The sequence below is a fragment of the Athene noctua genome, chromosome 22, assembly GCF_965140245.1.
Source record: "Athene noctua chromosome 22, bAthNoc1.hap1.1, whole genome shotgun sequence".
NCBI lineage: Eukaryota > Metazoa > Chordata > Aves > Strigiformes > Strigidae > Athene > Athene noctua.
The window spans coordinates 5,038,189-5,062,912 of record NC_134058.1 but is presented as its reverse complement, the minus strand read 5'-3'; the positions used below and the strand labels follow the sequence as shown (position 1 = coordinate 5,062,912).

General features: G+C 39.0%; 2 protein-coding genes across 5 annotated transcripts; one reads left to right on the top strand and one right to left on the bottom strand.

Moving 5' to 3' along the window:
* Window positions 1-2,923: 2,923 nt before the first annotated feature.
* NMNAT1 (nicotinamide nucleotide adenylyltransferase 1) lies at window positions 2,924-12,165 on the bottom strand. 2 transcript variants are annotated; one of them, XM_074924567.1, is made up of 5 exons: window positions 12,065-12,165; window positions 8,292-8,466; window positions 7,627-7,810; window positions 6,790-6,935; window positions 2,924-5,498 (listed from the first exon to the last, which is right to left on the bottom strand). In XM_074924567.1, exons 2-5 carry the CDS (start codon window positions 8,413-8,415, stop codon window positions 5,098-5,100), a joined length of 855 nt encoding a protein of 284 aa, XP_074780668.1. In that variant the 5' UTR covers window positions 8,416-8,466; window positions 12,065-12,165; the 3' UTR covers window positions 2,924-5,097. The 2 variants fall into 2 exon arrangements, with proteins under 2 accessions (XP_074780668.1, XP_074780667.1); XM_074924566.1 differs by lacking the exon at window positions 12,065-12,165 and adding an exon at window positions 11,570-11,620.
* On the top strand, window positions 11,712-19,649 carry LZIC (leucine zipper and CTNNBIP1 domain containing). 3 transcript variants are annotated; one of them, XM_074924568.1, is made up of 7 exons: window positions 11,712-11,790; window positions 12,647-12,790; window positions 13,903-14,038; window positions 15,097-15,195; window positions 15,860-15,955; window positions 17,762-17,843; window positions 19,249-19,649. In XM_074924568.1, exons 2-7 carry the CDS (start codon window positions 12,690-12,692, stop codon window positions 19,305-19,307), a joined length of 573 nt encoding a protein of 190 aa, XP_074780669.1. In that variant the 5' UTR covers window positions 11,712-11,790; window positions 12,647-12,689; the 3' UTR covers window positions 19,308-19,649. The 3 variants fall into 3 exon arrangements, with proteins under 3 accessions (XP_074780669.1, XP_074780670.1, XP_074780671.1); XM_074924569.1 differs by lacking the exon at window positions 11,712-11,790 and adding an exon at window positions 11,802-12,000; XM_074924570.1 differs by lacking the exon at window positions 11,712-11,790 and adding an exon at window positions 12,018-12,168.
* Window positions 19,650-24,724: the final 5,075 nt, after the last annotated feature.

Sequence of the window (24,724 nt, the reverse complement as noted above, 5' to 3'; positions counted from 1 at the left end):
CTTCTGACCAAACAGCAAAAATGAAGTAGTTTCCCAGCCAGACCTTATATAAGGAAGACTGTGGGTGGGATTACATCCCAGAGCCTTTCTGACGGAGGGGAAGGGTACTATTGCTGAGCCTATAGGTGAGAGGGTATTTGTAGATCAGCCTCAGCTGCATTAGAGGGAAAAGTTCACAGTTTCTGAAATCTTTGTGTGGAGCAAATGTTAATAGCCCAAGAGTCACAATGCAAACCAAAAACTGGTTTAAACTGTTTGTGTCCATCTTGTATACTTTAAAGGGAATCATGGACAGATTTTGTCATTATTAAAGTTCGCTGCGTGCATATTAGATCTGTGGCTTTGTGATCTGAAATCTACCTATTTGTTGACAAGGTGATCTACCCACTGTAAATACATGCTATATTTGAACAGACAGGGACTGACTGTTACACTCTGGATGGTATTGTATCCGCAAATTGTAAAGCAGTACCTATGACACAGTAATAGAAGTATTATATCTTGTTGGTTTATGTCTGGAGTGAATAATTGGCAGCATCATTGCCTAGTGGTTATAACAAAAAAAGTGAAAGACAAATCTTGCTTGTAGATGTTATTCTCTGATGTGACTGTCAACACAGCTCTACTGTGCCACAGTTTACATCTATTGGTGTTCTGGTTTCTTTAATGCTGTTAGCTATATCCTAGTTAAATGAACATATCTGTACAAAATGCTTTATTTTCTCAGATGCCTCACCAGCCAGAAAGTTTGTGTAACAGTTAGGCATGAGAGCAGATCCAGAGCCCTGAGCTCTGTTTCCAGTTCTGCAGCTCTGTATTAATCAGTTTTCCTAGATGGGAAAGAGGATGAATAGGGAAAGAGGATGAATACCTATTCTTGCAATCCACTTTCAACTCCTAAAAATAGCCAGTAACAGTAACAAATTCAAAAAGTACTCTCCTGTATATAGAAGACATAGCTCCCTTTTTGGTTTTTATCCTTGACACATGCAGGAAAGGGAAGGTGCTACAGAAGTTACTCCCCAGATGCTCTATTAGACGCTATACGTTGCGGCAGAGCATATAGGGAGTGCAGCGCAGGATGCAGCAGTTGAGCTGCAGTGTTGGACTTCATTTTCAGCAAACCAGTGAAAGAAATCTCTTAAGTGATGGCACAGCAATGTGTTTTGAATAGAGGATAAAGAATGCTTGACTTCAAAGAGAAAGGATATATAAAGAATTTGGAAGCGAAATTTTAATTCCTTCAGAAGGTATATAATTCTCCAACCTCTCGCAGTTCCTCCATCTGTGTTACTTTTTGCAAACTATATACTTTATCATTACAAGTTACCAAATGAGAAATACAAATTTAATAATCCTGAACAATGAGGCACTCTAGAATTGCTAAGTACAGGAGAGCTAGATAACTTCGTACCTCAGTTTCCTCATCGGTAAAATGGGGAAAGCAATAATTCCCCGAAGTCACACATGTTTTGAGCATTAGCTTAATCCCACATTGTAAGTAGTCAGATGGGACAGTAATGAGCACCACAATGAAGGCTACATTAAAAGAAAAACCCCAAACTGATGAGCAAGGGAAATCTTAACTGTGTTGCTACCATATTAAAAAGGGAATTTGGTATTCTGAATCTTGAATGAGGAAACTCACCTACAGTATTATCTATTTACTGACTTGGGTAAGCTGAATAAAAAGATAGTATTTTCTAAAGAAAATGAAGTTTCCCTGAACTTTAGCTACATTTTTGGAGCTGACAGTTTGACCTATATGACTCACAGAATCATGTGAGTAGGAAATTAGGACGTGTTTCCTGTTTGCAGATGGATATTGTTCTCTAACATATACTAAATTAGGAATGGCACAAAAAAATGCAAATCAGTGTTTCCCCTGGACTCAAATAGTAACATTTGACCCATAATTTGCTATTACGAGGTTATGGTAGTAAAGCACTGTTGCAATACTACTGACTCTTCCAAGTAAAGAGAAGACAGTACTTGGATAAATCATGTGTAAAAGCCTGGATATGACATTTTAGTTAAAAATTAAAATTATGCAGATTGTGTGGGATGTGGTGCTTCTTTCTGTAAACCAGTACTTCATCTCAAAGTAAGCCCTATAAAGGGTACTAGGGTTACTATTTCAAGGCTCAGCCAAAGAATTGCCTGTGGAACTTTTTTGTAAGAACTATCCAGTGCCCTGGCCACACCCTACGATGGTTCATTTCTTTCTCCCTTGCAAATTCCCCATTTTCTTTAGAAAGAATTTTTTTCCATTTCCATCTTAATTGTTGTGAAGCATTGAGCATCTAACACATTCCACTGAGGATGTGGGCTCATTACAGAAGTAGATAAAGTGGTTCCTGCTGCTGTTGCAATATTTATAAAATACTTTGAGTCTGAACTACGCATGTGGTGTAAGGGCCCGGTGTTCTCTTAATAGAGCAGAATCAAATGCAGTGATGTGGGAAAAAAAAAAAAAAAAAAAGCGTCATTTGTGTTTGTAGAACATCTGTGAATGCATTATAACTCTTTTATAAAGAAGTTCAGTGAACTGCATTATTCACAACCCATACATTTTCAAGTATATAGATTCTCTTTTAGATCTAGTCCACTCTTGAAAGTTGTACCTGGCTAACATTTTTGAATATGCCCCATCACTGACTCTGGTGCTGATAATTATAACTGATTGGAACAGCAGATTGTCAGTGTGTGGTTATTTCTAGTGTTGTAACAGGCAGGTTTCTGGATTCAACTAGTAAAACAAAAGATCCATATTCAGCAGTCAGTGTAATTTTTGAACAATGTTCTAGTTTGTGTAGACGAAATTGTATTGATACTATTCTACCTCTTTAAAAATGATGCAGTCATCAGATATGGTTAATTACAGGATGACTAAAATTAGCATATTACATGCAATTTATTTTATTGGGAGCCTCATCACACATAACTACATTAAAATCCAGTGAAATATAACCAAAGCTTTACAAAGCATCCTACTGAATTTGCAGTTTCTCTAGAATTACAAAGTGCACCAACATACACCAGCGTTGTTATTTAGAAGAATAAACCTAAAGTGCAGTTTTACTCTGAAAAGTGACCACATAAACAGGGTGTTTTCCCATTAGAAACATTTGCTCTGTTTATTCAGAAGCACACTGGTTGGCTTGAGTGTCAAAAATAAATCTTTCTTGTCCTCTGTTCTTGTCAGTCGTAAAGACAGCGAGCAAAAGAGAAAAGTAGCTCTTGTCGTTTCCTACGCACCATCAATAATACAGTTATCTTCAATCAGTTATGGCAGTTTGACTGCTAAGGTGTCACAGGGGGCATAATTTATCCTTTGGTACCTTTAGTGCTAGTGATAATAAATGAACCCAGCCTCATTATCAAAGCACAGTGTAAGCTTGCCTGAGCTCTAGGGGGAAAATGGCAGACAGCACAACTGATGCAAGAATCACCAAGAAAAAAACTAAGAATTCTTGATGCTACTTTCTGTCACAGTGCAGTTACAGATGCACTTCTAAGTTGCGACTTGATTTTATTGTACAAACCTCCTTGTAGATTCTCTGTAGACGGCCACCTTTACAGGCTGAAACTAGTAGAACACAGATGTTCTAGCGTATGGGAATTGCAGAATTTCACAGGGGCTCCAAGTTTGCATGCCGCTGCAGGTTATAGGTTTTCCCAATAGTGTCTCGACTCTACTGCTGGGTTTTACAGGAGCCTTGCAGGCCCTAGGGCCACCCATGTTGTGTATTTGGCTTCTGGCTTCCAGACTCCCCCCAGGCTCCAAGGGAAGCCTAGACCTCTGCCTCAGCCCTCTGGGGATCCCCTGTGCAGGGGAAGAGGGTGATGGGTCATCATGGTTATGATCCTGGAACATGTCCCTGGTTCTAGACTTGCCCGACACCATCTAGGCTTCCTGCCCCAAGAGTCTCACGTTCTGCTGGATTTGTTGATCTGAAAAATGTGAATAGAGTCATCTTGTGGAGACAGTATGAAAAAGCTGGTGACCCATCAGTTACCGTCTTGGAAACCTTGACATTTTTAATAAGGCACATAATCCAATCAAAAATGGGAGGACAGCAAATAGTAGAATTCTATCACCATGACATTCACAGTGCCTCTCTAGTTTATATTCACATAATACAGGCAATATACTGTTAGATTCAAAACAAGATTTCTAGCAAAGAAAAACACTTCACTTATGTCCAGTCTTAACATTCTACCAATTCTTCTCAACTCCAGTTACAGAAAACAATTCTGGCTATGTACATTGGGCTCAAAAGTAAAAGCTTATTTATTACTGGAAATAAAGGGACAACTGTCTGAGCATCAGTGCAATGACACTATTATTAATTTCTATCCATTAAATCAATGGCTTTAAATGCAGTTTCTGAAGTAAGTCTGTCTTTCTATGAGAAACAGTGCTGAGCTTAATGTACAGCTCTAGAAACATGAATGGAAAAGTAAAGCACAAGGCATTTCTGGGAGCACAATGCATGACAGCAGACAAACAGGCTGCATATCTGAAAGGCAGGCAGCTCAAAGCATGGTATATCTAGCACCGCTTCAGCCAGGAGTAAATTTTTCACTTTCAGAAAAGAGCTAAATATGAGGCGTGCCACATGTTGGCAATTTTTTTTAAAATTACTTATACAGATTCACTATCAGTAAGTGGTACATTTTGAAATTAAATGGCCCTGTCCATTTAAGATACTGTAAGTTATTAAAAATATGTGTATTTTATAAATAGCAGTCAGAGCAGTCTGAGTTAAAACTAATCAGAATGTTTTCATTTGTTTTGTTCATTAATTTGTATTTTCATATGCAAGTCTGAATTCTTATACTTAGTTCATTGCACTGTGACAAAATTTGACAAAAACATGAAAATCTTACTCTTGGATTTAAAAGAGATTGTGTAGGTCCAATTATTGAGTGCGCCAAAACTCAAAAACAACTACATATGTACTAAAGCCACAGAAGTAGCCCACTATTTACTTAAAAAAGATCAAACAAAAAAACAATCCCTAAAAACACATTTTCCTGTACTGAACTGTAGCTTTTTTCACAGCAGAAAGTAAATTGGTTGTATAGTACCTATTAGTTCTTGGAATCACTTGCATGTTTCTGTAAGGGAGCCAAGACAACCCCAGCATTCCTGTCTTCACTCTCTGGACTATACAGATTATTTTTTTCTATATATGCTTGAACTGCATCAGGCACTAGGTAACGAATGCTCTGGCCCCTCCGCAGTGCTCTCCTAATCTTTGTGGAAGAAATGTCATTTGTGATCCATTCTTCCACAAGGTGAATGTTATTCTTATGCCTCCATAAAATATCAGATTCATAGATGAATTTCTGAACACTGTTTCCAACCCTACTGATGCACACAAGGCCATGATTTTCCACAATTTCAGTGATGTCCTCCATCTTCCACAGATTGGGGATCCCAAAAGATTCCAGAATGTCACTTCCACAAAGCAGTTTAACCTGTGGGACACCTTAAAAAGAAAAGTGAGAAACAGGGCTCAGTTTAGGCCACCAGATTTTAGCTAACTTGAAGGGAATGTTTAATTTCTACGCTACTTCTCTGTACCTTGGTTAACATGCAACAATGGAATGAAATTTAAAAACATTCAGAGTATATAGTTTATAATTAATAGCCTCAATATAGGATTTTTCTGAAAAAAAGGTTATGGGAGTCCGTTCAAAAGGACTGGAAAATAAATTCTAATATGGTCATTTAGCCTTGGGGTGAATCAATCACTGTGAGGATCAAAGTAAAAGAAAATATAGAGAAAATTCCCAAATAGCTAAGTATGAAAGGCTAGTGTAATGCTGTTAAAACTTTATCTGGCAGAAGAGGAGCTAGCTTTTACAGGACAGGGTGCAGAGGGGATTATGTAAAAAGAAAGAAAATATGACTGAAAAAAAAACCCCACAGACTGTGTGACCTGACTTCAGGGGACTCTCTTCCATACGATGTTTTATAGGGAATCTAGAGAAGCATGCACACAGTAACCACCTTAAAGTAATGGAAGCAAAATTGAGAGGGCTACAGATTTGCGGCTTCCAGTAATGTCCCAGGGTGGTAGGAATGTAGTAAAACATCTCTCAACACAATATGAAAACAGCCTGCCTGATGCTGTTGGATCTTTGAAGACGTTTTACTTTAAAACACTATCAATTAAACAGTAGTTTGGAAGGGTTCACGAGAAGAAGTCAGGCAGAAGTCAAGATTTGCTAATATAAAGGATTAAGATGGTCACTACACAAGGCTATTCAAATTTATATAAATACATATAATTGTATGTGTTAAGCTAAAGAATTAAAATTAAGATCTAAAAGCAATAAGCAAAATGAACGCTACATAAAATTACAAAGCCAAGCTACATCTGTTGTATGAAGTTTTATATTACAATTTTAAATGATCCTGTACCCAGCTACATTTTGAATTTCAGGACTTAATCCTGTCCTTTCTTTCTTCAGCAATGTATAATATGATCCCAAATTCTGAGCTGTAACTACCATTTAGCAAAGTTCTGTAGGTAAAATGGATAGCTCAGACCTTTCTCAGTTCAAGTTTGTGTTATCTTGAGGTGGGTTTTTTTAATATATTTAACCCTTACAGTCATCTTGTTACAAAGCCTACTCCTTTATGCTGTGGGATCTAAGGAAATACTTATTTGGTGAAATCAGAACCAAGAACTAGCGTAAAATCAATTACTCATCAGTGCAATTCCCTTGAAATAGCAAGTACATTTAAGCATTTAATTTGCAAACAGACTTAACTTTTTATATCTGGACTCTGATTTTTCTTTTTAACGGGATCATGCCTATTTGGTTCCTGTTTCCTCTTCCGTCCTGGCTTTGTTAAAGGTAGAGCATTCTGCAGACTATTAGTAGGCTCAGGAGATGAAAACTTTTGATGATGGTACCTGCAAAACAGATGTATTTTAGATATTTTAAAGATGTAGGAGAATATAAGGAAAAATATGGCCTACTAAATAATCTATCACCAATTCCTCCTGCAGTACTTTCCCATACAATCCATCTGAGAACTGATCTGCTGGAACAGGGACTTGTGAGAGCTGGGTCATAAGATGGTGAAAGTACAAAGATTTCACAGCAACACCTACAAGGTTGGTTTGTTTCTTTTTTAATAAAAATTCATTTTACAAAGGAGAACCTCAGTGAAGTAGCAGTGACTGAAAGAGTAAAAAAGTAAAACTTAAGATACTCCTTCAGACAAATCTCATGGTAGCCTTTAAACACACAAATGGGCAGCACAGCACAATCAGAATAAAATGAAGGAAGCTTGTGTATCATATGTCTACCCTGTTCTAGTCTCTTGTCCTTTCTCACCAATACCTTTTCAGCACAAAAACTGAATAAAGCCTAAGAAACAATATATCTTAAAAACTGTTCACAGGCTCATTTTTTTTATGTTTAGGACTAATGGTACAATCCTTCCTTTACAATGCTCACATAAATAGAACTTCTGAATTCACTGAGTCTATTCATATGATTTGGGGTTAGCCTGCTACGTATTCTAACTTGTTAGAGCTAACACAATTCCTTATCCTTCTATATGTTCTTGAGATTTTTTAGGGTTTGGCTGAAGAATACCTTAAAACTTTTAGTGTTTCCAACCACTCACTCTGGCTGCTTTCCCAATCATCAACTTCCACCCAATCTGAGTTTTTTGTAGCTAGTTTTGCCATAGTTACTCGGTGATTCGCACTGATCAGACCTTTCTTCTTATATGCATCACCTACTGGTGAAATTATTCCTTTGATTACTTTGTATTTTCCTGTGGAAAAAAACATATCACACAAGAACATGAAAAGCAGTTGAGCAGATGTTACTTCCACCGTATTGTATTTAAACTCTTACATAACCATTACTCAGTGCAATCTCTACCAACACCAGTGCCAGCTCTGATAGCCAGCCCAGTGGAAAAGTACTGTACACTTCTGCCATTGTGCAAGGCAGCACAGTTAAAGATTTAGTAAGATATATTACAAATATATTTTTCTATAAAGAAAAACTATAAAACTCATGCTTTAGCTCATTAAAATTAGTAATAAGCAACACATATGTGACTTTTCTCTCATGTATTTGACCTAGATGATTCTGTATGATACATACACACATACTAACGTCAACACATAGTTAGTATTTCCAAAAAAATTTGTCACTGTCAAAACAGGCATTCATATACGCAAAGGAGTCACCTTAACATTGTGTCTAGTTATCAGAGCTGTTCCAAACGATACAAATTACCATCCTACCTGTTTCATGAAAGTAGTCTCTAGCCAGCTCAAACAGTCTTAGGTGCATGTTGGTAATGGGATTGAAGGACCCACAGGCCAGCAGTACGACTTCAGTCTTCTTGTCTGGATCTTCTGTAGCCATTCCTCGCAGCTACAGAGCCAAGTGGAGACTGTTGGTGCTAGTTACCAGCCTCTACAAGAAGAGACAAGATGAAAAAGTAGTTATTTGTGCTGCCAATAAGCGTATTTCAAGATCAAATTGAACACTGTGTTTTTCTTCTGTCAACATTTGGCCTGTGATTGTTCATGTGATATTCCATTATCCATTTTAAAAAAGATTAAAATGACACTTCTGTTTCTTTCTGGTTATCCCTGGATAGAGGTACAATGCAAGGAGCCCAGACAACAGGAGGATAGCAGAAAGGAGGATAATTCTGTTGCAGAAAGGAGGATAATTCTTCTGTGAGGCTTCAGAAATCAAGGATGTAGAGAAAAGTGAGTGTGCTGGGGAGAAGACACATGTAAAAGACAAGTGAACCCAAATTTGCCTTGCCCATGTGTTATCAAAGCAGTTGCAATTCCCTCCTATATGCAAGAGGAAACATCTTTAAAAATTAAATCACTGAAACAGGCTCCTTGCCTAAAGAGGACAGTGTATTGTCCACTGTGATGAAAAGCAGCTCATGCAGAAAAAATTATTGATTTGCAGGACAAACTTTATTAGAACTTCACAGTCTTTTTAAGATGCCAGTGCCAATCAACTGCCAAGAGACACCTGCAGGGAACTTTTTTATAAGTAACTTACTTACCTCTACTGCTTATAGGGGGAATATAAAATCTTATGACAGTTCCCAGTGCTGCTACTCTAAATTGCAGTGAGTCTTTCCAGCAAAATCTATAAAACTAACATTGTATTGTATTAAATACTGGAGGAGGAGGGTTAACATTTCTTTGTTCAGGATTTCTATTTTACATGCTCTTGGTATGTGGGAAGAGAGTACTATGGACTAAATACGAAAACAACCAATCAGCTTTGTGTTGCAGAAACTAAGTGGTAGGTGTACCAGTGGAACAGATGACAGAATAGTGAATTTTAAAAAGTTTCGCTAAAGCTGCAATTAAATATATTTTTTTTTCCCTTTTTAAAAATACAACATCACTGTTCCAATTTTGAACTTCGCTTTCAGAAAGCTGCTTAAGGAGAGGTGAAAATAAGGAAATCTCACTATTTTTCATTTCTTCTCACATGCTACAGGGATTTTTACTTCTCAGTATTCTTTTCTTTCATGAGAATATTCAGGCTTGCCAAAATGGTTTCCCCTAGCCTGGCCCTTAACAAATGAAAACTGGAATATGTTATGGGCCATTCTCCCACTGTTGCTGTTTGTGAGATGTCTGAGACATCTGTGCTGAGCACTGAATAATCTGCCATTGTTTCTACAGAAACATCACTGCCTGGAAAAATACCACAAGGTCACCCTCAGATTTTGTCTCCTTTACAAAGAAGCTGAGTGATGTTTGCAGCCCTTACAGTGCTGAGATACCATCACAGCTAAATCTTGTAACAGCGAGTATGTACTAACATCAAATAACCCTTGAATAAAAGGAAGCCTTGCAAAGCTTCACATTTTGCAAGTGTTAGTACTTCTCTGTGCTTTCAAGACCTTCCCAAACTTTTAAAATATTCTTTATTACTGTGGAGTAGTTCAGCATTTGAAGGGTTTGTTGTTACTTGGAATGCAGTCTTCACAGGGGCATCAGCTAGAGGAGTTACTATGGGAACCGGCAAGGAAAGGAGTTAGGCTTGTCTTTGTAATGCATAAAGCCCTACTTTCTACAGAAAGTGACTCATGCTTCAAATTTGAAAAGGGTTGATTTTCTGCTTTAAAAAAAAAAAAGGGGGCAAAAGTAATAGAAAATTTTAAAATGAAAATATATAGTGCCTTTTCTGGAGTTAGTCAAATGTCCTTTTTCATGCTGCTAGCTAATTTTACCATCTTCAGAAACAGGCAATTATTGCATCATAAACTCACCTTGTAACGCTTCATATCTGCATAGAAATAGAGAATATAAATGTAATTTAATAAGTAAGCACATACCCTCAGTCTCCTAATTTGCATTGACATCCTCTGTCTAGCACTTGTTTTCACAGAAAACAGCTGCATGGTTGATGAGGAGAGCAAAGGAAATGACAAGGAGGTATCATCTCATGATTACCTTCACTCTTATGTCATCCTTATCACCAGCACAGCACTGTCAGAGCTGGGATCTGCTTTGTATGAAATGACCTTCACATAGCTCTAACTTTTTTGGGAAAGCTATGCAATTTGGACATCTCAGGAAAGAAAAAAAAAAAGACTAAGTTCCAGTGATGATTAAAGCCCAGCCACTGCCTGAGCTGTATATGGAACTGTGCCTGTTCTTATTGTACGGTAACATAGGGAGCTCCGATGAATTACATCTAATTTGGCACGGCTTGACACAATTCTAATTACTGCAGTTTGACCATAAGGTCCAAACTACCAGCCCAGCTCCTGCTATACAGAGGTGAAGGAGATCTGTATGCAGGTGTTTAGTTTCACAAAACTGAGAACAGTCTTAAAATAATGATATCTTATGCCAAATACTAAATGAAGTAAAACCTTTCTATGGAGCCTTAAAATGGGGAAACAAAGTAAAATGGCCTTCACTCAGATTTTCCATAAGTGTAGGACATCCTGGATCATTCTCCCTTCTTCAGGAAGAAAAATGAGGCACCCCATGATGTATTCCTTTAGTAATATGCTCATATATAATCTCATCAGGCTTATATATAATCTTACCAATATTTAGCGTGTACTACTTGCAATCCTACCAGTGCTTAGCTGAACTGGACACACATTTGCCCTAAAAACCCTCCAAGTATGCCTAAAGTAGGTTTGGGGATGGTTCTGAAAACCAACCTGCTCGCTTCTGTGGACAAGCAGGTAACTGTGAGTGTGCTTTGGTCAATCTCATGTATGTACTAAGGTAAGTATTTATTAACCATGCGTCGGCAGCTGTAGCACGTAAAGCCATTAAGCACTAAGCGTACGGCGTGCAGGCACCGGCTGGGAGCTCCGCATGCTGAGCGCTCCAGTTTTCGGTCCGTTTCTGCAATCTCCTCCCCACAGCTGCACGCCGCCACAGGCCTGCACGCTGCCGCGGCCCCGCACGCACGGGGCGCAGGATCAGGCCCCGACCCAGCGAGTTCCCCGCCGCCACAACACCCCCCCGCCGGGCCGGCCGCGCCGCTCCGCCCCGCCACCCGCGCTTACCGCCCGGGGCCGCGCCGGCAGCTCCGCGCTGAGGGGCCGCACTGGGCGGGGCGGCGGCGCGCCCTGATTGGCCCGGGCGCGGCGGCGGCGCGCCCTGATTGGTCCGGGCGCGGCGGCGGCGCGCTCTGATTGGCCCGGGCGCGCCGGAAGCGGCGCTTGTGGGACGCGGCCCGCCGCCCCTCCGTCCGCGCTGCGCGCCCGCCCGCCGCGGCCTGCCCCAGGTGAGGCGGCGGGGGCCCGCGCGGCCGGCCCGGGGCCCAGGTGGGCGGGGAGGGCCGCCGCGCCCGTCTCCGTCTTTCTCTGCGTACGGCTCTGCCCGCAGGAGCGGGTCTGGGCGGACTCGCTTCCGCCAGCTGTGGGCGCGAAGGAGGGGGAGCCGCGCCGGAGCCTGGCCTCGGGGACAGGCAGGCCGGACTCGGCGAGTTCCCAAGGTCCTTCTTCTCGGTTCTTACCACACACCCCCCCGGCCCTCCCGCCCGCTCTCCGCTCTCGCACCTTTCCAGCGGGGAGGATGGCGTTTCCTTGTCGGTCTTCCGGCTGCTGGAGCCGTTGGCGTCAGTGCAGCCCCCCGGAACTTGCTGCTCGAGGCTGCGGGGCCGGTGCGTGTCCCCAGGATTAGCCCGCTGATCGCTGCCGCCGGCTAGCTGTCTACTCTTAACGATACCCGAAGAAACACGGGTTTTCTCTAGTTTTCTGCGGCTAATGATTCTAACTTAGGTGTTCGGATGCTTCAGACACGTGCATCCGGGTAGTTGTCTCCTAGATGGTGCCGTTGAAGAGGAGAATCTGTGTTTCATATAACGGGGCCTCAGTGTTTCAGTAATTGCTACTTGGTTTGAAGCTTGTTATTTTTACGTGCTGTGGTTGTTTGAGTTACATTATTTTGGTGACTTCTTGCTACAAAGTTTACAATCCTCTAGACACAGCGTAACGTTTCTGTACTTCCCCTGTAAGGGTCTCCAAGTGTTTTGATTACACGTTCAGTCATCAAGCTACTGCATAATTCTCTTGATACCTGGAGTATTTAAAAATAAACTTTTAAGTTGTCGATACTCAACAAAATGTTCTTTCTCCTAGGAGTGTCATGTAACAACTTAAAATTTTCACGTGAAAACAGAAAATGGCTTCAAGAGGAACAACAGAGACCAGTAAACTAAAACAAAACTTGGAAGAGCAATTGGATAGGTTAATGCAGCAGCTTCAAGATCTGGAGGAATGCAGGTAATAAAAATAGATGCTTTCCTCTTATATGGTAACATGTTTCTTAAGTGACTGGCAGAAGAAAGTGCTACCTTTCAGAAATCTTGTGTTGTTTTTTTTTTTTATTTTTTTATTTTGTGTTTTGCTGTGGCTTTATGTTTTTTCAATTAGGTAGGATGTTTGTGTTAGGTAGTAAAAATTCCTTTAAAAACCCTTCCTGTTATTAATATGATTCTATTATCTTCTTGAGGAAAAAGCGGGCAGAAATACTCATTACTCTTTTCTCTGATACTTTATACTTAGGTGTGACTTTGTTAACTTTTAATAGCTGTTCACAGAATACACAATTTTTATATGGGCTTTTTTTTTTAATAGCAGCAAATAGATTTTGTGTCTGTTTTGTCTTATTACAGATGTTCGTGTTTGGTTTTTTGGTTGTTTTTTAGTTTGTCTAATGTGATTTGATTAATGTGATTTTTGTGTTAGTGTTTTGTGGGCTGATAAAGATTGAGATAGACTGAACTACCACAGAAAAGGCTTTTTTTTCTGTTTCAGTACTTGTACTTAACATCCTGTGTGGTTTTAGATGCTTTCTTTGACTATAACTCTAACTTGTCCAAGCAGAATATCTTTTTTTTCAAGAACAATTATAACTGCTAAGGTTTGGTAGTGCCATTTTTTGAATGGGCCAAGGTTTAGACAGCAGGATCAATGATCCCTGAATAACTTTTTGGGTTTTGGGTGAAGAGATGGGCTTCTCAGATAATTTCATTCACCATGGCTTTGACCAAGAGAATCCCATGCGCGCTTTTGTTGAGATCCAAAACACACTTTTAAATATTGCACCAAGTATTGGGTATCTCATAGTTGTTGGGGCCTTTTTACTACAAATGACATAATACAAATAACACAAGTGCATGGGCAGATAGGAGGTGGTGCAAACCCAAGGAAAATACACGTGCATTAGCTAAATAACAGCTAAGAGGGCTAGAGTGGAGTAATTTGTAGTGATATGAGTGTTTCCATTGCCATCTGAGGAAGCATGCTTCATGATATTCCCTGATCTCCATATCCCCATGTTACACCTCGGGTTTAATTCTGTGAATTGACATGTCTTGTTGGATCCTCTTTAGAGAGGAGCTAGATGCAGATGAGTATGAGGAGACCAAAAAAGAAACTCTAGAACAGCTGAGTGAGATCAATGACTCCCTGAAGAAGATTATGTCTGGGGACATGACTTTGGTGGATGAGCTCAGCGGGATGCAACTGGTAAGGAGAATGTGTTACTAAAAATATTTCAGGTTCTGCCTGGACTCAGTGTAACGGCAAATAGATCCAAGTGGTTCTTGATAAATTTTAGACAGGCACATGTGAAAGCTAGATCTATGTATTTAATGCTTTTATTATTTAATATATGTATACCTATAAAAAATTTCATGAGGTCTCTTCATTTTAAAAGGGAAAAAAAAAGTTGAAGAATCAAAACTGTAATACTCTACAAAAAAAAAAAAAGGCGGGGAAATTGCAGAGAGTAAACATATCTTTAATATTAGAAAATACTATGAAATAATACAAATTAATATAAACAGTGTGAGAGACAATCCAGAACACTATGTAGCATGAGAAATAAAGTTCATGCTGTGTTATAAAGCATAAAGTTTACATTTCCTGTGCCTTATTTCTGTTTTATTTTCACATTCATACCGGTCCACATGAAAAGGCTGTAGGAGCAACTGTGTAACCTTTTAAGTTCTTTTAGTAAATTGGTCTTATTTTATGCTGACTTCCAAACTTTTAATCTATTTTTTCTCTTTTCGAGTGTTTAATTAGATCATGATTTGTTCTTTGAGTCCTGTGTTTTAGGGTTTTGTTTCCAGAGAGATCATGATTTGTCCAAACATAACTGTGGTGAGATTTACTCATAATAGTTTTGATAGTCCACAGAGGATTTTGAGTAACAGTAGCAGACTTACCTCATCATTTATGTTGTGGTTACCCTTAGAAGAGCTGTAATTGTCAGTGTGAGTATTAAAATTGCTAAAGATAGCATAGCACATCCACATCGGCTAATGTCAGGAAGATGTTGGAAATCATTAGAAATTAAGACCTGGACTGTAATGAGAATTTTCACAGCTCTATCTTAGTGTAGTTGTACTAATTAGTGGATTTTTCAAGCCCTGCATAAAGGTTATATATTATTTTCATCCTGCTTCTATTGGTATCAAATGATGCAGAGGATACTCATGATGCTTTCCAGCCTTCATTAATCTTGTCATGCAGCTATTGCCTGCTCTTAGTTCTGGTCATTCTTGCTCTTTTCCTTGTAGGCAATACAAGCAGCCATCAGCCAAGCATTTAAAACTCCAGAAGTAATTAGAATGTTTGCAAAGAAGCAACCAAGGCAATTGAGGACAAAGCTGGCAGAGGTGAAGGTTTCTGTTTTACTGTAAAAACTGCTTATTTGAGATAGATTGATTTAAATATGTAATGATTTCAAGGAGAGCACCAAGTGTGTTAGAAAACTTGGTGGCAGCATCATAAGGAGATAGAAAAGTTCTCTTTCAGAATTTGTTGGGTTTTAAATGTTTTCTGAGGTAATGGGGACAACAATGTGTATTTCTTGAATTATCTTCTATCCTGCTGCTTCAAAGCAAAGATGTGATTAACAGAGAACTGAGTATAACTGCAAACAAAAAATCTGAAGAGTATGGATCTGTAATTGTACTGAGGGGTCTGGAGAGCGCACTTGATCTAGGCTGAACTTGAGATCCAGATAAAGTGAAATTAAATACGACTCTCATGTATCGGTGATCGATGAATCCATAATTTTGGATGAATAGCAGTCTTTGATTAAAAAAGATTCAGGTTTGGAGAAATCAAGAATGCTAAGGTTAGGTGCAAAGAGTATTTGCAGAATGGTCAGAAAAACTTCATAGCCATCTTTTAAATTACAGGTAGCTCTGTCTGTTACTTCTGTGGGTACCATGCTTACTGATGATACTTTTCAGGCTGTTGCATTTCTCATGCTGTTGTGTTGAGTGAGACTAATGGGAAACATAGATTTGACTTGCTTTCCTGCCTGGTATGCAGATGGACCGAGACTTAATGGTTGGGAAGTTGGGACGAGACCTGTACACGCAGCAGAAAGTGGAAATCCTGACTGCCCTCAGAAAGCTTGGTGAGAAGGTAAGGTGTTGGTATGATGGCTAGGTGAATAGTGGTTTCTTGTCTATTGGAGAGGAATTTGAAATAATTAAAATAAGAAATTACAACTTCTGTTTATGAGCAAATGATAAAATGCAGCTTGCTTTTGTAGTACATAAATGTCTTTCCATTTCAGTGATAAGCTTTCTGAAGAACTCACTACTGAATATATATAAAAGACTATTGTACATTTATATAAGGCTGTTTCTACTTTAAAATGGTTTGGTTTTTTTTTTTTGGTGGGTCATACGAATGCGTCGCATATAAGTTGGTTCAAGTTGATGGTATTTATAAAAGTTACAAAACAAGTCTTTTACTGGCTAACTACCATCTATCCACCTGGCAGGAACTCTCAAAGACTTCTGACATACACTGAGCTTTACTAGCTTTTGTATTGGTGATAATACCTACCTCTTGGTGTAAGATAAATAAAATGGAGAGATGAGAGAGAAACTGTTTCCCAATGGGTACATCAGCTGCAGAAAAATCCCTGATTTTTGCCACTAGAGGGAGGAAGAGAAGTTGTTATTTCTTTTTGTTGATGGCATATGAAGAAAACGGGTCGCTGTGTATCTCTGTACTTCAACTTTCTTAGGAAATGAGGGAATGTAATGGAAAAGATCAAGTGCAGTACTTAAAGGAGCTGCATTCTGAGTAGATATTAGCAAATGCTTTCTCTCAGAAAATTTTTATTGCTTGACTGTCAGAGGAAAAAAATGTTCTGGAAAATGATTAAAAGGCTAGTTAAGCTTGTGAACTGAATGCATGAAGATATCTAATCCTCCTGGCATGAGTTACTTGGGTCACTTCAGACAAGCCACTTCACCACATCTTGACATAACCTCTTTATCTTTCAAAACAATCAGTAACCTTGACAAAGGACCTGCTAGGATAGTAGTTCCACATCTGTTCTGAATGTGAAAAATGATGGTAAATATTACACGTTTGTCTGCACAGTACTGCAAAACGTTAAGTAGTTAGAGGCTTGCTTACAGAGCACAGCAAAGGCAGGTAATTAAGACTTTTCCTTCATTCCAACATAATTCTGAATGTCTGTACCTGATCCTTATATTTTTAATAAACTGATGGAAACACTGTGGACAGTTTGACACGCTTATGCTTTGCTTTAATAAGGATATATATCCAAGGCTACTTAAATGAGCAAGTTTTAACTTAGAATATCTGAACCTTCCAAATGTAGGTTACTACTTCATTATTGTAAATATTTTATGGGCATCTGTCACAAGGCATCAGAGCACATACATAAAAGCAAAATATACACGTGCAAACATCTCTTTAAAGGAAGAGAACCATTTCTAGGTCATTGAGTCTTAACATGGTCAAAGCTGGTAGTGACTGCGTATTTTTGCTTTCTGCAGTAGAGGATAAGAAGCAAGGTTAGACCTTACCTCCTCACTATATTCACCACATGACAAAAAAGTAATTGACATCCTTTGTTCAGTTTTGATACAGAGGTACTGTGTGACCTTTTCATCAAAGTTACCACTGAAGGTCAGCTTGAAACAGTGGTGCATGTGGAGGCACGTCTGATGTTGCATACGCTGTCCTTCCTGGGCTGAAAGGCACCATTGAGAAAAAATTCAGTGATAAGGGGAGTAGCTTGTGCTTTTACTTCGGCTTTTAATGTGTTGGATAACACTGCTGCTTAAAAACTGTGAATTGACGATTGCTGTAAGCTGTCATGGTTTGTGTCTATGCCAGTGTAGGTGGTGGGAACATGCACAGTTAAGGTCCCAAGTTCACAGTTGTGGCCTTTTTTTGACTTAGCTCACTCCAGATGATGAGATGTTCTTGTCAGCAAATGCTGGTACAGCCCTGAGCCAATTTGAGAGAGTCTCCACTGACCTTGGTAAGCTTTCTTTCTCATTACTTCCAATTCCTTTGCCTCATTGAACACTGATTAATAGAAATACCTGTGACTTCCCCAAGAAAGAGAAAACACAAACAAAAGATTCATGCCATTAAATTTTGATGTATGTTTTTCTGTTGTATTAATAGTGAAACTTTGATACACTGTCTATGAGGAAAAAGTAATGTATCAAATAAATCCAGTGCCAAATGTCTATAAAATGCCAAGTGTTGTCCATAATGCTGAGGGCTTGAATGGTCTGTCTCAAGCAGAGATACTGCTCTTAGAGTTAAACACAGAGCTTTTTTGCATTAATGACTCTTCAGGAGAGCCCTTTTGTCTGCTTGATGCAGAGAACTTGGCAATTATTGGCACACTGTCAAAAAACAGTTATAAAGCGCCCTTCTTGTCAGTATGTTTAGTTGTGGCAAGACCAAAATTCAGTTATAATATGCATTAAATAAGCACAACAGTTCATTCTAGCATTACCGTTAAAACTTTGAAATGGCAGGAACGTGCCAGACTAGGTCAGAGTACCTACCTACCACAGTGTCTCTGTGACCTGCCTTTCAGCACTCCTCTTCCCCAGAGTGTGAGCAAGGTGTGAACACTTCTGTTCAAAAAGATTCTTTGTTAGAAGCTCTCTGTGTGTGGTGGGTTGACCTCGGCTGGCCACCAGGTGCCCACCAAGCGGTGCTCTCATTCTCCCCCTCAGCAGGACAGGGGGAGAAAATAAAATTAAAAACTCGTGGGTGGAGGTGGAGGCATTTTAATAAAGAAAAACAAAGGCTGTGCAGGGAACCAGAGGAGAACAAGCTTTATTCTTTACTTCCATCAGCAGGCAGTGCCCATCCACTTCCTGGGAAGTAGGGCCTCAGTACGTGTAGCAGTTCTGTCGGAAGACGAATGCTTTAATAGCAAATTCCTCACCTCATCCTTTCTCCTGGCTTTTATTGCTGAGCGTGGTGTTGTGCAGCATGGGCTGTCCCTCTGGTCAGTTTGGGTCAGCTGTCCTGGCTGTGTCCCCTCCCAGCCTCTTGCCCACCCCAAGCTGACAGGCCTGTGGGGGTGAGACAGCCTGATGCTGTGGGAACACCGCGCACCAAAACATCCCTGTGTTACCAACACCATTCTAGCTACAAATAAAAGCACACCACTATGAGAGCTGCTGTGGGGAAAGTTAACTCCATCCCAGCCAGACCCAGTATGACATGGCTGGTTCCAGACCAGTCAAGCCAGTATGTGTGTTTTTGGGGTGTTTTTAATAAATTACCTCATGTGTTTGAGTTTTCAAAATACAGGTTTGATTTCTTTTGATCTCAGATGTTATGCTTGATTTAAATTGTATATAAGGAAATTCACAATTTCTACTAATACTTACCGAAAATATTTTTTCCTCTCACAGGATCAGGAGACAAAGTCTTTGCTCTAGCAAGTTTTGAAGTAGAAAAGGCAAAACAATGAAGAGGTGCGTGAGGCTTGTGTCTCTCCAGTTATCAGCTGCATTGGACTTCTGTCATATTATGTTTGTTTTTTCTATTTTTCATATGTTCAAAAAAGGAAAAAAAAAAAAAAAATCCAAACCGTAAACCTCTTGGGTTCTTAACCAGAAGATATGAAGTAAACAGCCTTAAGTGCACTTTGGAACCTTGGTGTCTGTACCCCTTAGTAATACAAGCTCTGAGGCTGAACACTAAGTGCTACTCTAAAAACAAAAGCATAGTATGACTGTCTTTGGAAAGAATCAGCTATTTTGAACTTTTCTGAATGTGTATTTCTTTAACTATTAAACATAATCTTTTCGCATGTGGCTGTAGCAAGCAGATCTTTTTCAGGAGCAGTCCCAATGAGCGAGTGTTTTCTTGGGTGATTTTTCACGTTGCTCTCAAGTTGTGCTAATTTTTGTCTGGACTCCCTACTAAGTAGTTTGTACTCGGAATGCATCGAAGCTTTGAAAAATTGACATAGTTTATTTGAAATGCTGTCTTTCTACAAACTGTTTGCAGAAGAACCAAAATGAGAGTGTACGCTGATCAGTGGCCCTTCGCTGCTTGTTTGCTGTGCAGATGAATGAGTGTCATTGTGTCCCAGCCTTGACTGACAAACAATGGAAGCCCTGTCGGGAGGCTTCTGCAGTCATCTAACCTTGCGTATTGAAATGACAGGGAATTGCTAGGAAATGGCAATGAGAAGCCCTTTCTGTGACCTTTTGCTTTAGCTCTGGGTGTATAACTACATGATACCGTTATTTCCCAGTATTTCTGAAATGGCATGAAATAGCTTGCAAGTAGAAACAAGTTTGAAAAGTGGGGGAAAGCTCTCCTTACGTGGTCAGTGCCAAGTGTTGCTGGGTCTAATTATCAGATGGTGGTGCTGTGGAGAGAGGAGGGTCTGTGCCTCCACAAAGAAGTTAGAATCCTGAATAATCTCAGGGTGTTAAGAGGATTTAAAAATCTTATATTGTTGAATTTTTAGCTCTGAGTGTGGAGAAACTACTTGAGACTCCAGATATGTGTTTGTCTTCCTGATAAACTATTTTTTTTTTTTTTTTGTAAAATCAGTATTGGGGATCTTGTTCTTAAAGTACTGGCTGCTTCACACTTTAATTCAGTACTTGGTAGCATTTTGTCTGAGCTGAGCCTGTATTTCACTGCGAAGTTTTTCAGCTTCAGAAATGTGCATTTCAGATCTGTTCTACCCTTGGTATATATTCAGGCACTAATCTGATGATATTGCAAGAAAAAAAGGGCATTTCTTAATTGAATCTCATACCTGTTCCCCTTATTTTACCACTAGCTAGAGAAAAGTATACAGCTTCTAGCTGTAAAAAAATATGCAACCCCCCCATAATTTAATGTAAAAAAAAAAAAAAGTAATTTCCCTATTTCTGTGCAAAAAGAGTTCAAACGTTAGGCAGTTTTGGATCCTTTGGACTAGATGTTTTAACAGGGAGTTAGCACTTCCTTTCTTTGGAGAGCTTCAGAAGTGGAGGAAGCATTATGAAATCTCGTTGGCAAAAGGAGCATTTGGCTGTGAGTGTGTTGACGTGCTATTATTATCTGGCACCCCTCAGAGAAAGTGTGACTTGCCAGTCACAGATACAGTCAGTTCTCCTTCCCATAAGGTGGGGCAGAAATGTATCAAGAGAAGAAAGCTACCATTTTGCTGCTTAAACTCCACAAATTATCTGTCTTTTCTAAGTGATAAATTTGTTTTTCCTTAAATGAGAGCAAAGTGTGTTAACCAAATGCCACAGTGCTTTTTGCTAACTCTCCAGAAAATAACATTAAAAAGAGGTTAAGCTGAGATCTCTATCTGTATTGCTAAGGTGATAGGTGTATCTTCAGGACAAACAGATTCTGTGCTGGTTTTAGTGATAGGGTATTTTTTTTGACAATGTGTCTTAAATTCTAGGCATGTTTCTGAACTGATGTGTGAAATGTGGTATCTGCCATCACACTAAGTCTGTTGCTGGAAAGAAAAGGATAGTAATAATACTGGAAAGATCAGAATAATTCCTAGGAAAAAGGTGATCTTTCCATCTTGTGCTTTGAATTATAAAAATTAAGAAATATGTGTACTAAAAGGATGATATTGAATTCTTTTAGAATTAGTAATGGTTTATAAACCAACCTTTAGACCCAAATGTTGGGCAGATTCAGTTCCAGTTCATGGTGCCGTGGCTTGTTTTGGCAACAGTGGATTGGACCTGCATTTGTCAGCAGAGGTGACCCAGTGTTTTGAGGAATCCTGTATTTAATGGAGCAGAATATCTGTTTTATCTATCATATCTATATCTTAGGCTTTTATAGCTAGACTTGAGCTTCAGTGAGAACTGCTATTAAACTGAGTGGAGTAGAAATTGTCTTAAATTTGGGTAGCCAATTGCAACATTAACCTGTGTCACATAGTAGTCACAGACTAAGTGGGTAGGTAGTATAGACTATAAACAGAAAATTAGCATGATCAGTTATAATTCAGATTGCACTTACAGGGCATAAATACCCTGTAAATAAGTTATTTCACCTAATTGTACACTAGGGCTGCAGTAGAGTAAACCAGAAAAACGTGGTTTTTAGAATGTATTTTGCTTTAATAGCTATACTTTTGAAATCTATCTAGTATTTTAGAAATGAAAGGATACACAGTATAGACAGCATAATTTGTCTTTCACTGATGGAACTTTTCTCCTTTTTTAAGAAGCTTTTATTTAGATGGGGTCTTTTGTCCATTACATCACAAGTATTTTCCTGTCTGGGGCAGCATTATGTTCACTGACAAAGGCTGCAGCTTTATAGCTGAGAGCAGCTTATTAAAAGGCGTTATTAGACAGTCTAAAATTACTGAAAACAAAACAGTCTATGGGGACTGTAGCTGCCTTCTTTTCCTTTCTGCTCATTACTGGTGCTCAAGTAACTCTTCTCCCTCCACACCCCCCAACCTGCTTGCAGCATTAGTATGTAAATTAAATCTCTCAGCACTCCCACAGATCACAGTAAGTTTACAGTACAGTGATATGGAAATCTTTTTCCTTGTAGTTTGAGAGGTGTAGGTTTCCAGGAGAAACTTTTTTTACTGATTTGCAAATATTTCAGGAATTTTTTTCAAAGTTTCTGTACTGCAGGCAGTTGTAATATTTCTATTAAATCGATCCTTGACTGAATATCTCTTTAACGTTGTGCTGCTTCTGCTCTTGAAAAGATAACCTCATGATTTAGGTGGACAAAGATGAGACTGAGATCAGTGACCAATATCATTGCATGTTTTGGCATGCCAGGCCAGACTTCCCTTCTCAAAAGCTGTGAAGGGTCAGAAAGCTTAGACACTGGGTATGTCCTGCAGAATGCCTTGACTGTAAGTGTAGTTTAACAAGGAAGCTGTTGCCAGGGTGAAGCTATTCATATGTTGACCCTAGCAAATAATTATTTAAGGAACCTACTTGAAGTGGTTAGATTAATTTCAGAGGCATAGTAAGTTAATTGGTGTGCTGCACTAAATATTTTGCAAATAATCCTGTGACGTACCTCTACTAGTATCTTAGATGTTTCTGCAGGGGCTGGAAAAAAGTCTATAATCTATTTATTATAATAATCATTTGCTCAAATAAAAACTGGTAACAAAATAACAACTCTTAAATGAAAGCATGGTTTTGTTGTTTAACATACAAGATTGTAATGTTTGAGTTCCAGCCCTGGTTCAGCATTAGACCCAAGCAGATGACTTATTCTCTACACATCTTTCTCTCCTGGAGTAAAATACAGATTATGATACTAAGAATATTGAATGCTGTGAAGTTGTTACTGATCATACATTGCTTTGAAGATTAAAAGTGCTTTGTTTTTTGTTTATCATTTTACTTCTGAAATAAGAATTGTAAAGTACGGTAGCTTTAAACACGTCTGCAAAGTTGCCCTGAGTTCTTTTTTTGGCCGTACATAACCTCCCTTTTTTAATCTTCTGTCTCTATAGGGTGAATCTAGTGATTGCACTGATCTAAAAGAAAAAGTGTTAGAAAATTGAAGCTTCAAATGCTCTGTCTTTCTTCTGTCTTTCTCTCCTTGTATTATTTCCCTCCTTTGATCTTGAATGGAAAAGTAACAAGTTACCTTTGTCTTAAAGGAAAAATGCAAGACTTCTTAAGAGATTCCTTAGTTCATCATGTTACCTTGCCTGTTAAAATCAAATTCATTTTGATAGAGAATTCTGTATTAATGATACTCTGTTGACCAGGCATTTAAGGCTGTATCATTAGTGGCTGAAATGGTCGGCAAATTAAAATACAGCCATTAGGTTTTGTTTCAGGTATGGCCATTCCTTTCCTTTATAAGGCCAAATATAATTTGTGCATTTTAAAGGAGTAAAAGCCAGCCTGTAGGCATCTTTTAGTTTCCCCACTTCCATCATTTTTCACTTATCCTCACTGAGTTTGGGCCAAGTCTTTTCTGTTAAGGAAGTAAACTCTTATTTCACTTCTGCTTAGCTACCCATGAGAGATGAATAGGAGTGCTCATATTGCAGAGTTTTTCTTTAGGAGTCATGGAGAAACCTTGTCTTGCTGAGGTTGTAGGAGTTTTAAAATTTAATGGTGTTTTACTCCTGTGAGGGAGAGGGGAGAATTATTGTCTTTATGTTGCCTGAGATTTCTATCCCATAACTTATAAACATCCAAGCTTCCCTCCTCAGTCAAGTGGGAGCTGCTGATGTTCATAGCACTTGAAAAGGTGGCCTCAAGTATCTGATGTTGTCTGACAGGATAAAAAAAAACCATTTCTGAATAAGTAGTCTCTAAAATAAGGTCTTAAGAGAGGAAATACAGATATAATGTTAGTGGGCATAACTATATGTAAGGCATTGCTGTAACATGCACTGAATATCTACTGTAATTTAACACGCTCCTGTGTAAATGATATATTTAATAGCAGATTTCTTTTTAAAACAACTTCTAATCCTGGACACCTCTTCTTATCTTGCTGTCATAATAGTTTGCTGCTTAATAATGTTTAGGATTGTGTTTTCAACATGCCTCCAAAAATGGGTTGGTAATAATTGTGGATGTACTGAAAGCCATCAGGCAGAATCACCTGCAAAATCCTGTGGAGAGAAGTGTTAATGTCTGGGTAAATAGCTTTTTTTTTGATTGTCCAGTTGATGTCCTTGTAAGTTGGAAATGGAACTAAGTTCTGTAATGTTGTCCTAAAAGTGTGCTTTGCAACTTTGTATATACCAAATTTAATCTGGGAACGCTTCTGGTTTTGAATAAAATATGCAGCTGAGAAGGTTTCTTACTATAGAAACTAAGTCTGGATTAACAAAAAAAAGAGATTGTCATAGCCTTTTTTATACTAAAGGGCTTTTTTGTCCAGCTAAGACATTTCTGCATA

Coding starts and splice junctions, on each gene's coding strand:
- LZIC (XM_074924568.1), top strand. CDS start 12,690: ATGGCTTCAAGAGGAACAACAGAGACCAGTAAACTAAAACAAAACTTG. Junction 12,791..13,902: donor CAAGATCTGGAGGAATGCAG/GTAATAAAAATA, acceptor GATCCTCTTTAG/AGAGGAGCTAGATGCAGATG. Junction 17,844..19,248: donor GAGAGTCTCCACTGACCTTG/GTAAGCTTTCTT, acceptor TTCCTCTCACAG/GATCAGGAGACAAAGTCTTT.
- NMNAT1 (XM_074924567.1), bottom strand. CDS start 8,415: ATGGCTACAGAAGATCCAGACAAGAAGACTGAAGTCGTACTGCTGGCC. Junction 6,936..7,626: donor GAAACACTAAAAGTTTTAAG/GTATTCTTCAGC, acceptor TCTGTTTTGCAG/GTACCATCATCAAAAGTTTT. Junction 5,499..6,789: donor TCAGAGTCCAGATATAAAAA/GTTAAGTCTGTT, acceptor TTTCTTTTTAAG/GTGTCCCACAGGTTAAACTG.